At 39.4% G+C, this 13,184-nt stretch overlaps 1 protein-coding gene across 4 annotated transcripts in view; it reads left to right on the top strand.

The window, feature by feature from the left end:
• The first annotated feature begins 1,081 nt into the window (after nucleotides 1-1,081).
• The window catches only part of FMR1 (FMRP translational regulator 1), a 65,957-nt gene continuing 53,854 nt past the window's right edge, over nucleotides 1,082-13,184 (top strand). For 3 of the 4 annotated variants that reach the window (XM_028523264.2, XM_028523265.2, XM_036016740.1), the window contains exon 1: nucleotides 1,082-1,355. In XM_028523264.2, the coding sequence (XP_028379065.1) occupies nucleotides 1,305-1,355 (51 nt within the window). In that variant the 5' untranslated portion in view covers nucleotides 1,082-1,304. The remainder of the gene's footprint in view (nucleotides 1,356-13,184) is intronic. The other variant, XM_028523263.2, reaches the window with a different exon arrangement.

Below are 13,184 nucleotides of genomic sequence, written 5' to 3'. Positions count from 1 at the left end.
AAGTTCAATGTTGGCAGTCTTTTTTTTTTTTTCTTCACCAAGGTTTCATTAGCACTCAGCACAGTGCCTGGCATATGATAGAGGCTCAATAGCATCTCAGTTGGATACAAGCCTTCCAAGAGAAACCTAGGTTAAGGTGGATACAATTACACTGCAGGAGCAAGGAGAAAGTTGGGGTTTGTTTTTCTGTGGAGGGGAAAGGGAAAGAGCTGCAAGGAAACAAGTGTATGGACCCCTGTGCATCACATGACTGCTATAAAAATTGCCCCCCCTCACTCTTTGGTACAGGGTGGGCATAAGTAAAATAGTAGGAAAATAAATTGATCAACTGTATGTAAATTCACAAATGTTTAACACATTCTCTCTCTTTTTTGGTATGACAAATAAAACTATGAAACTAAATCGATGGAAGGGAAGAGTATGAGTCGGTGCTGGGTCTGCGGAAGGACTAACATTTCCAGATGTCCAGACACAATCCATTGCTCCTCAGAGGACACAGGATGTATCCATAGGACAGCCTAAAATATCTTGGGGAGGGGCGGCGTTACTCTCACAGTCTGCTTGTAAGAATCACAAAAGCCTGGGTCACTTTGGTTGCCACTGTTACTAGTTCATAGTCTTCAATATAATTCCTCACCTTTATTCCTGTCCCCGCACTCCACCTCCACCTCAATTAGGCTCGGCCTCACTTAGGAAACACCGAAGATCCTTCAAACCAAGCCAGCCAGAACTCTTGAGAAGTGAAATGCAAATATGATCGCTCTGGCAGGCCCCTTCCCACGCCTCCTTTTGCCCTTCTACAAGAATGGGCACTCTAGCCCTCGCCAGGGGACGCCAGGCGGCCCGACCTCCGCCAGTACGACGGGTCGGGGATCTTCTGGCCTTCCGCATTCCTCTGGGTCCCAGCACCCCAGGCGCGCGCCTAACCGTGGGCCTGGCCTTCCCATCCCACCAGATTCTGAGGAGAGCTTACGCGTGCGCTCCGGGACGGGAGAGGAGAGAGGGGGCGGGGTTGAGGGGGCCCAAAGCCTTGGGGGTGGGGCGGCGTCCGTCACGTGATGCGGTTTCACTGTTTACACGCGGAACGGCCAGCGGAATTGGCCTCAGCTAGGCGTTCTGCTCCGTTTCGGTTTCACTTCCGGTGAAGGTAGTCTCAGAGCTGGCGGTGAGCCGACGTTTAGAGCAGGAGGTGGTGGCGGCGGCGGTGGTGGTGGCGGCGGCGGCGGCGGCGGCGGCTGGGCCTTGAGCTCCCGCAGCCCACCTCTCCTGGGCGGGCTCCTGGCGCCAGCAGGGCTGTCGAGAAGATGGAGGAGCTGGTGGTGGAAGTGCGGGGCTCCAATGGTGCTTTCTACAAGGTACTTCGGTCTAGGGCAGGCCCCATCTTCTCTCTTTCCCTCCCTTTTCTTGTCGGCCTTGGTGGGAGGCAGGCTTGCGGCCCTGTTCCCCAGCGCTGCGCCAGGGGAGGCAGGGCGCGCTAGGCGGGATGTTGTTTGGGAGGGAAGGACGAGACTTGGGGCCTGTAGGAAGCCACTGGAGCCCCTCTTCTTGCTGCTAGAGGCCCTGGGTCCTACCAGAATGAGAAGCGGGCAAGGAGGAGAGGGTAACCTTTCGGGGCCGAGACCCGCCAGAGAGAGCTGGGGATAGGAGAGGGCCAGCTGCAGGTTGGAGATCCCTGCAAGAAGGGCCCATGTCGGCATGAAGTGACTGCGAGGGCTTATTTGTCTTTTTCTAAATATCCTCTCCCGGTGGGTATCCGGGCCGAGGTGTGGGTAGTTGCTTAGGAGCGGGGTCGCATCTGTCGCCGCCTCTTGCCTTGCAAAGAGGGTTTCAGATCTCCTTTGGCTTCTTTTTCTGGCCAGCATGGAGACTTCCGAGAGCTCCACTGTTTTGGTTAAGGCGTGTGAAGACAGGGTAGTAAGAAGCTGTAGTCAGTATCACATTACAGTCGCAACTGATTTTTAGTGGCTTCTCTTCATATATTTCAGACATTTTAGATCCAAAAGTTGTAGGAAGACACTGACAAATCTGAGTAATGCCTTAAAGAAGTTGGTAATCTTGAATATTCTTGTACCTCCCTTGTTATAAGATATGGGAAAATTCAGGAATAAAGATGCTTCAGCTTCCAAAATCATTAGCAACTTTGCTACTTAAAAAAAATTTTTTAACTCTCCAAAGACCTGAATATATGCCATGGAACTTCAGAAAGGCAACTGAATGTTATTACTGGGGAATTTTTTTTAAGTGAGTCAGAATAATTGTTTTCTGCTCCCAAGTACTTAACTGTCTGCACTGAATGTTCATTGTTGCAGTGGACTATTATTGAAGTTTTAAATAGGCCTGATGATTTTACTCTGTTTTTCTTTTTTAAGTTATACCACTACATATCAACTAATACCTTACATTTTTGAAAGAAGATTAAAAATATTTTGATGTATCAGTAGTGCATTTGTTGGTACATACTAACTCTAGATCTGGTAGTCTATAAATTATTGTTTCCTGTTCAGTGCTCCTCTATAACTTCTGCAAGTAATATCTTACTACAGTCTTGGCAATAGAAGGTGTGTATGTCAGGATACATGGAAATTAGCTGTTGCCATTGTCCAACAAGATTCTTAAATTTATTATAGAAGAACTTAAATGTTGCAGATGAGACTGGTTTGGCTGAAGGAAAATGAACAATTGACTCAGCTCTATATGTATTTACCAATTTTAATGGACATATTTGGAGATCAATATATTTCATAAGTGAGTAAAGTATATAAAGTGTTCCACACTTTTGGCAAAAAGATTAAACCTTTTGCTATGAAAGGAGGAAGAAATAACCCAGCATTTATGTTTGTTTTTAAGTCTCATCAATATAATTTTTTTTTCCCTTGACCCTACAGTCAGAATTTTGGTTGCATTTATTTTGGCGATTCTTAATTGCTGCTAGTTTGTGTAGAATCATTCTGGTTCCAAGATTAGTAGGTTTTTTTGTTTTTGTTTTTTTTTACCAGATTTGTGGTGCTAAGTATTAATAAATAACAGCAGGAGCTAATGGTTGCACAATATTCTAACCTTGATAATTAGTTTAGATTGGATGCCACTCTTTGTCTTGTAGTGGAGTTTGCTTGCTTTAGAGTGCAAATAGCATATTCTGCTCTTGAAGGATTTCTCAGCCTCTTCCAACAACCTAGGCTTTGTTCCCGTGATTTTGCTTGCAAAGTGATTGAAATATAAGAAATGCTATCAGTCCCTCTGCTTGTTGTTTGACAATGTTGCTTAATTTGAAGTTAAATAAAAAGTATATGCTGTCCTGTACTTTCCTGAGAAGAAATATGAACAAGTGTGTGTAAAGAAATTGCTGTTATATTTATTAGGTTTATTTAAAAAAAACCCCTCTAATGGTCTGTATTGTTGAAAAAATAGTTTCTATAATGAAAAAGGTTTGAACTTTTATAGGACTCAATGCTATGAGTTCCAAAGTAAAGCAAAACTGAATTAAATTGCTTGTCCAGTGGGAATTGGCAGACAAGATGGAAAATAAAGACCAAGAAAAAATGAACTAATAGTGGCAAAATGATAGAAAAGTCTTTAAAAAACTAAACAACTCAAACAACTTCAGTGTAATTGAATTCAGAGTTTGATTTGTCTAACAGAACCACGATATCACAAGGGACAATTCTCCATCTTCTGGGCCCATGATACAGTGTTGCCATATACACTGGATAGAGTATATACTGGGAACAATTGAATTCTTTTTCTAAAAAATAAGCTCAAATTGCAGAATTAACAGAACCATGAACCCTAAACTCTAAGATTGTAACAGCTCATTTCTGTTTTTCACTCTGGTGTATGTTCTTAAAAACTGGGAAGTTAGAATTATTAATTATCAAAGCCCACAACTATTATGCTTAGGTGTTTGACTTAGAAAAAATCAGTCACAAGTACATTTTATAGAGCCTTAGGTTATTTAAAACATGGAGACACTTGAATTATACCTAGCAAAATGTTTTCAAAGCAGCTTCTAAATGAGTAATGCTGAAATAAGGTCTTCATTCTAGGGGCATCTGCCTAAAATAGCATATGAGGGTTTTATTGTTGTCGTTGATGTTTTGTTTTGTTTTTTTGACTCAGTTATATGTTGAAAATGGTAATGAATTAACTCCATTTTAGATGTGGAATGTATGTCATTACAATATAAATGTACTAATATATCTTAAGATTCCTAGGTTTTGTATACTAGTATGAAAATTACTAAAGAAGGGTAAGTTGTATGTAAGAAACATAAGATACAATACCTTGCCCTGGCCAGTGTGACTCAGTTGGGCATGGTCCCACAAACTGAAAAGTTGCCAGTTCAATTCCCAGTCAGTCCACATGCCTGGGTCACAGGTTCAGTCCCTGGTCGGTATGTGTACGGAAGGCAACCAATCAATGTTTCTCTCTCACATCAATGTTTCTCTCCCCTTCTTTCTCCTTCCCTTCCCTTCTCTCTAAAATAAAAAAATAAAATTCAATTTTAAAAAACAATACAAAAATTTTTGTTTTCTGAAAATATACTGACTTATATGTAATGTGGTATAACTATATTACATTTTTATTGTTAGATTATATTTTAATATATTTTATGTTTTTAGATTTGGTATCTGAGGATAAACTTTAATTTGGTGAGTGGTAATATGGAACCAGCAGCTAAATATGAGAAAATCTACAATCGAGGAAATTTTTTAAATGAAGACATAAGTAGTCCAAAATGTCATATCAACTACATAGCCTGCTAGAAATCACTTTTACTAAACTTGTATAAGGCACTGTTCATGTTTCCTCTGAAGTCATTAGACCTAACTTTGCATACAGGTGATATTTTGTACTTTGAGGAAGTGCATTATTCAGGCCAACCACATGTTTTTTCTTCCCAGATTCTAAATAACCTTTTAAGTGTTTAGTTTGTTTGTGGAAGCATTATTTTTCCCCTTCTAAAGTATGCCTTTTCCAAGTTCATACCCAAACATTCTGAAAATTTCCAGATAATTAAACACAGAATTCAGTGGTATACCGCTGGCTGGATTGTTCTTTTGTTGAAGTGTTGTCCCATGCACCAAAAGGTTGAGGGTTTGATCCCCAACTGGGCACATACCTAGGTAGCAGATTCAGTTCCTGGTCAGGATGGTACAAGAGGCTGATCCATGTTTTTCTTACAATGATGTTTATCTCTCCCCCTTCCTCTCTCCCTAAAAAAAAAAAATTAATAAACATATCCTTGATGAAGATTTAATTAAAAAAAATCAGTGATATAGCCCTGGTTGTGGTGGCCCCGTGGATTGAGCACCGGGGTGGGAAGCAATGGGTCACTGGTTTGATTCCCTGTCAGGACACATGCCTGGGTTTCATGCCAGGTCCCCAGTAGGGGGTGCACAAGAGGCAACCACACAGTGATGTTTCCCTTCCTCTCTTTCTCCCTCCCTTCCCCTACCTCTGTAAAAATAAATAAAATCTTTTAAAAAATTCAGTGATACAATAACTAGGTTTCTCATTCCTGCCCACTATGGGAATGTGCTTCCTGAGATGATTACAATCATGATTATCATAGCTATTAACAGGTGCTGAGAGCTTTCTAGGTACCAGGCACTGTTCTAGGCACATTCTCTCTGTTAATTTAATCTTCTCCCACATTCTGAGGTACTGTCATTATTCCCATTTTATGGATGAGTACAAGATGTACAGACAGATTAGGTAAGTGACTTACTATGATGTGTCAGAGTTAGTAAGGATCAGATCCATGATTTGAGATCAGGTAGTCTGATTTCCTGAAATGATGAAATTTAGCTTGAAGAAATGAGTTATATTTGATTTCCTGCCCACTTTTCGACTTCATTATAATCTTTGATTGCATTTATTATTGTATCACTTCCTTAGCATTCTATAAGTGCAATTGGAGTTATGTTGCCATTTTTTACTGTTGGTACAATGATGTGAAATGTAATAAAATGGTTAACTAATGTATCGGCCTCCTTTTTATTTTTTAAAGGTTTTATTTATTTTTAGAGGGGAAGGGAGGGAGAAAAGGAGGAAGAGAAGGAGAGAAATGTCATTTTGTGGTTGCCTCTCACACGCCCCCTACTGGGGACCTGGTCTGCAACCCAGGCGTGTACCCTGACTGGGAATCGAACTGGTAATCCTGTGGTTTGCAGGCCAGTGCTCAGCCCACTAAGCCACACCAGCCAGGGCTCAGCTTTTTTATTAACTCTTGCACCTTGACATATATTACACTGTAATTCTTCATATGAATGCCTATTAAGGAAGGGTAAAGCTAGAAATCTTTGGCCATGCTATGAAACTGACTTTTGTTACATTGGGAGCACATAAGAACTGAAGTATTCAAAAGTTAGGATACATGCACACAGGAAAATTAATAATCCTTTTAATACTCTCTCTGTAATTGTGTGTTGTCTTTGGTTCAGGGTGAACCAGAAAGACTCTGTTTTCCTCAAAATTTGTGGTAAATGCCCAGGTGAAGTCAAGTATTCCTAGGTATTCAATGTAGTTGGAAGGGCTGTTGATAAGATTTAATATGCTTTTCTGTTTTCATTGTTCATTCCCTTATTTTGTTAGTTCCCACATACAGAGGGTGACAAAGCAGTAAGTCACTTTATATATGAGATCTTGGGTTTGAATCATATTTTATCCCATATGTCTCTATTCTCTATATCTTACAGGTTTTTTTTGAAGGATTATTTTGTGGAGCTCTAAGTTTTCTCTAATGAGAATAATCATTAGACTATTCAGCAGACTACATGTGCTGTCTTCAGTGATAATGTAGTGGTTGTGTTTATTGGTGGTCAGGGGCTTATGTTGAAATTTTTGTACATGACAGCCTCTCTTGTGATCAGTGACACATATTTGTGAGAGAGTTTACTATAAACTAAAGGATGTGACACAGTAGAGGAGGAAGAGTTCACCCAAAAAGGGATGGATTTTCTTCTTAATTTCATTAATCTGGTAATGTAATGTGTGAATTGGATTTCTAGTCATTACACATTTTGGTAAGGTTTTTCTGATTGCCTTTTTGGGCCAGTTACCAATAAGTTGGGAATCTCATAATTACTTTTGATGTCCTGTTTATTCCCCCAGATAAGGAGCCTGTGTCTGTGTTTAGTTGCACTTTAGCACCTTTCTAAGACCCCAAAGATATTCATTACATTTTTCCTTTCTCAGAGTCTAAATAACATTTCAGTATTTAGTATCTTTGAGGTAACAGTAATTTCTTTTTATATCTCAATTTTTTAAACTTTTTAAAAATGCGATTTTATTGAGATATAACTTGCTCAAATGCAAGGGCCTTTATGTTTCTGTATTTTTTATAAAATATGCCCCTCTCTGTTTTACCTCTGTTATTTAATGCCAACTATGTGCCAGGCATTGTGCCAGGCAGTGGACACGTGTGATTTCATTATAGCAACCTTAGAATGTAGGTCCAGTCCCCCTGTATCCATTCATTACCTGCGGATGAGGAATGTGAGGACCAAAGACCACTTCTTGAGAGCCCCATAGCTGTGTTGTGGTAAAACCAAGATTTTGAACCTAGGTCTCATTCATAGCACAATTCTTAACCGTTAAGTTTATTGACTGTTACAAGAAGAGACCTAGCTCTCATTCAGTACAGCTTCCTTTATGTATTCATTCAAACCCCTTCAATTTGCCTTCTTTGGTAACCTCTCAGAAGTCCCCTCCCAAAAACCAACATGACTATCTTCTCCCCAAATGCCAGCTTTGCTTGCTACAGATAGGTAGGATCACAACAAAATGTAGTTCTCCAAGTTGGTGATGGGTGGGGTGATAGTGCTCTGGAAGTGGTCAGGAATGGAGAGTATGAATGTTGGGGTAATGGAGGGGCAGAGACAAAAGAAAGGGTATTGGAGAAAGTATAATAGGAGATAGGAAGATGGGACCCTTGTTGGAAGTGACAGTTTAGTAAAAGGCCTTAGAAGTCATAGGAGATGGTTGTTCTTGGTGTAAGTACTGGTCAGAAGAAACTAATGAGGTTTTTTTTTTTTTAATTCCACTTTTTACAACAACAATGAGAAGGTATTACATGCTTTCTGTATTTACTTAATATGCACTGACCAAAAAAAGACTGATTTTGGAGCAGCCATGCAAACATCCAATACAGATAAGCCTCATTTACTCAAAGGCAGGCCCTGGTAGGCTGTGATGATTACTCAAACCATTTCTGACACTACATCCAGAATTGCTTTCAGAGCCTTTGGAAGCTTTTTTGTTTGTTTAGTTTAAATAGTCACAAGAGTTGCAGATCTTCCTCCTTTGAGGGAATGTTTGATTTGGGAAATGGACAAATGTGGTAAATGAGTATGATTAAACAGTGCAGTAACTTCTTGGCAAATAAAAAAATATATAGCACTGAAATTATGAGACTAATTTCCAGAGTACTTTTAAGGTTATTTTGAAAACAGTCCCTGGCATCTATGAATATTTTAAGTCAGTGTCATCCAGTGGAACTTGCTGAGATGATGGAAATGGTTTCTGCTTTCACTGTCCACTACAGTAGGCACTAAGCCATGTGTGGCTGGCTGGTAAGCACTTGAAATGGGGCAAGTATGAGTGGGAGACTGATTTTTAATTTTAGTTAATTTAATTAATTTAAATATAGTCACATATGACCAGTGGCTGCTTTGGTGGACAGCACAATTTTACACAAGGGTAATAGTATTGTAAGATACCTGATTTAACAACAGTAGTTCTTCACCCAGCTGTAACAAGGTTCTCCTAGCTAACTAGTGGACTTCTACATCTGTGGACTCTCAAGTATGGATTGAAAACAGTGTAGGTATTGATTGAAAAAAACCTGTGTGTAAGTACACCCATGCAGTTAAAATCTATGCTTTTTTATTATTTTTTATTTTTTAAAGCCGGTGTCATTTTTAACATTTTTATTACCTTATTTTGTAAGAGAACTTATTTTTTTAAAGATTTTATTTATTTATTTTTAGAGAGGGAAGGGAGGGAGAAAGAGAAACATCAATGTGCGGTTGCTGGGGGCCGTGGCTGCAACCCAGGCATGTGCCCTGACTGGGAATTGAACCTGCACCTGCAATGCTTTGGTTCACAGCCTGCGCTCAATCCACTGAGCTACGCCAGCCAGGGCTAATCTATGCTTTTTTAAATTAAGGATTTTATTTATTTTTAGAGAGAGGGAGAGGGAGAGAGGGAGAGAAACATTGATGTGTGGTTGCCCCTCGTTCCCTATTGGGGACCTGGCCTGCAACCCAGGCATGTGCCCTGACTGGGAATCGAACTGGCAACCCTTTGCTTTGCAGTCTGGTGCTCAATCCACTGAGCAACACCAGCCAAGGCTAAAATCTATGTTGTTTAAGGGTCAACTGTACTTCTAAGACATGCAAACAAAACTTGAGACAAGGATGAAGATGAAAGCAACATCCCTTCTTGGTAAATAAGAGATCGCCTCCTAATAAGAGTTTTGATTTTAGTTCTTATCCCACCTCTCAAAAGCAGATTGTTAATTTGGTAATAGCGTCATGTGAATAGAGAAAAGTGGGGAAGAGGGGTCTGTTCTTCCCATTTTCCATAATTTTGGGGACTTTATAAATCTAAGAGCGACCACTTCCTGCAGTTTTAATTCAGAATCAAGCCATTGTGCTCCTGAAATAATAGAGGGGAAAGAACCCCTTAAAACACTGAGGCCTCGAACCCTTATGAAATCTAGTATATCCTGAAAAGTCATGATCACTCTTAGAGTTCTCAAAATACACTGTAGAAATTGTTCATGATTTAAATATCGCAGGGTAAATGTAAGCAAGATCAAAATAAGAAGAAAATGTGGATCCCCCTATCTTAAACCAGCAACTATAAACCTTTATATACATGTTTAAGTTAGAAATAATAATTTAGCCATGTTGGGTATAGCAGAGCACCTAGATTCCATTTTAAGTACACCCTGCACTCACAAGAAAACTTCCTTTAGCATAGCTTTGCATTTTTTTTAAACATAATTGCAAGAGTTTGGTGTCTTTATTTATGTATCTTCAATATAAATGTTTTCCAGGGCCCTGCCTCACTTGCCATTATTTTTGTTAGGAGCAGCTAATTAATACTTGCCTGCTAAGTTTTAATTTTGCATATTTGGTTGTTTCAGTTTTTAAAAAAATGTTCTCACTTCCATCCTTTGAAGACACATTCATTTACCAAGACATTTGCATTGAATCACTTGTTTTGCACATTTATTGCGCACCTACTATTTACCAGAAATTGTGCCAGTTAGTGAGGATATAGACATTAAAGAATGGTCTTAAACTAGTTATGTTCCCAAAATCCAAAGTAATCAGGGTTTGCCGCTATGTTTTCTTCTAAGATTTTCACAGTTCTTTTTAAATTTTTATTGTTCAAGTACACTTGTCTCCATTTCCCTCCACTACTTTCCCAGGCCCCACTCACACTTACCTCCTACACTCAATCCTATCCTCCTTTGGCTTTGTCCATGGGTCCTTTATACATGTTCCTTCATGACCCTTCCCTTTCTCTCCCCTTTGTCTCCCTCCCCTTTGACTCTGGTTACTGTCAGTTCTTTACTTCAATGCAGGTGGTTTTATTTTACTTGCTTCTTTGTTTCATTGATTAGGTTCCACTTATAGGTGAGATCGTATGGTATTTGTCTTTCACCAAGTGGCTATTTCACTTAGCATGATACTCTCCAGTTCCATCCATGATGTCATGAAGGGTAGAAGCTCCTTCTTTCTTTTTGCTGCATAGTATTTCATCATGTAAATGTACCACAGTTTTCTGATCCACTCATTTACTAATGGGCACTTAGGTTGCTTCCAGCACTTGGCTTTAATAAATTCTGCTGTTACGAAGATTGGGGTACATAGGTTCTTTTGAATTGGAGTTTCAGGATTCTTAGTACAGTCCCATCAGTGGAATTGCCGAGTCAAAAGGAGTTCCATTTTCAGTTTTTTGAGGGAATTCGATACTATTTTATACAGTGGTTGCACCAGTCAGCATTCCCACCAACACCTGCACTAGGGTTCCCTTTTCTGCACAGCGTCATCAGCACTTGTTGTTTGTTGATTTGTTTATGATGGCCATTCTGATCAGTGTGAAGGGGTATCTCACTGTGATTTTAATTTGCATCTCTCTAAAGGCTAGAGATGCTGAGCTTCATTTCATATATCTTGGCCCTCTGGATGGCCTCCTTGAAGAAGTATCTGTTCAGGTCTTCACCCATTTTTTAATTGGATTGTTTGTCTTCCTGGAGTGGAATCATGGGAGTTCTCTATATATTTTGGAGATCAAACCCTTGTCTGAGGTATCATTGGCAAATATGTTTTCCCATACAGTTGGTTCCCTTTTCATTTCACTGATGTTTTCTTTAGCTGTACTGAAGCTTTTAATTTTGATGCAGTAACATTTGTTTATTCTTTCCCTTATGTCCCTTGCTCTAGGGATGTATTGAAGAAAATACTACTGCATGGAATATCTGAGATTTTCCTGCCCGTGTTCTCCTCTAGGACTTTATAGTGCCATAGCTTATATTTGAGTCTTTTATTTTGGTGTATGATGTAAGTTTGTGTTCGAGTTTCATTTTTTTGCATACACTGTAGTTTTTGGACTGTAAGATGTACTTCCCCCAAGTTTGGGGGTGCAGTGGGGGTGTGTCTTATAGTCCGAAGGTAGCTTTATGTTCACATTGGTGAAATATTATGTTATTTATGTTATTAAATATTTTACCACATTTTTTGCTTCAAAATTTCTTTTTCTGTTTTCCTCTAAAACCTAAGTGTGTCTTATGATCCAAAAACTACGGTTGCTGTCCAGCTCTCCCAACACCATTTCTTGAACAGGCTATTTTTTTTAAAGATTTTATTTATTTATTTTTTTAGAGAGGGAAGGGAGGGGGAGAGAGAGAGAGAAACATCAATGTGCGGTTGCTGGGGGTTATGGCCTGCAACCCAGGAATGTACCCTGGCTGGGAATCGAACCTGGGACACTTTGGTTCCCAGCCCATGCTCAATCCACTGAGCTATGCCAGCCAGGGCCTGAAGAGGCTATTTTTACTCCATTTTATGCTTCAGCCTACTTTGCAGCATATAAATTGACCATAAAAACATGGGTTTATTTCTGGACTCTCTATTCTGTTCCATTAATCTGTGAGTGTGTTCTCATGCCAGGACCAGACTGTTTTGATTACTGTGGCCTTGTAATACAGTTTGAGCTCAGGTATTGGGAACCCTCCTGCTTTGTCCTTCTTTCTCAAAATTGTTTAAGTTATTCAGGGTCGTTTATGGTTGCATATAAACTTCTGAAATGTTTTTTCTATGTCTGTGAAATACGTCCTTGGCATTTTAATAGGGATTGCCTTGAATCTACAAACTGCTTTGAGTAGTATGGACATTTCAATTATGTTAATTCTTCCAATCCATGAGCATGGTATATGCTTCCATTTATTTGTGTCTTCTTTAATTTCTTTCTTCACTGTTGTGTAGTTTTCTGAGGACAGGTCCTTTACTGCCTTGGTTAGTTTTATTCCTAGGTAATTTATTTTCCTTGTTGCTATAGCAAATGGGATGCTTTTCCTGATTTCTGTATTTGATATTTTGTTGTTGGTATATGAAAATGCCTTTGATTTCTAAATATTGACTATGTATCCTGCTGTTTTGCCAAATTCACTTATTAGGTCGAGTGTATTTTTTGGTGGAGTACAGAGGGTTTTCAATGTATGCTATCATGTCACCTGCAAACAATAACAGTTTTCCTTCCTCCTTTCCATTTTGGATGCCTTTTATTTCTTTTTCTTGTCTGATTGCTGTTGCTAGGACTTCCAATACTATGTTGAATAGAAGTGGTGAGAGTGGACATCCTTGGTTTGTTTGTCATCTTAGTGGGAAGCCTTTTAGTTTTTGCCTGTTGAGTATGATGTTGGCTGTAGGTTTCTCGTATATGGCCCTTATTATGTTGTGGAATGCTCCCTCTACTCCTACTTTGCTGAGTTTTTTCATCATAAATGGGTGCTGTACATTTTCAAATGGTTTTTCTGCATCTATTGATATGATCATGTGGTTTTTGTTTTTCCTTTTGTTTATGTGATGTATTATGTTTATTGATTTGTGAATATTGTACCATCCTTGCATCCCTGGGACCAGTGCCACTTGATCATACTGTAAGAGCTT

Source organism: Phyllostomus discolor, chromosome X (assembly GCF_004126475.2).
Source record: "Phyllostomus discolor isolate MPI-MPIP mPhyDis1 chromosome X, mPhyDis1.pri.v3, whole genome shotgun sequence".
NCBI lineage: Eukaryota > Metazoa > Chordata > Mammalia > Chiroptera > Phyllostomidae > Phyllostomus > Phyllostomus discolor.
The sequence above is the reverse complement of the archived record's forward strand: the minus strand, read 5'-3'. Positions and strand labels throughout refer to the sequence as shown.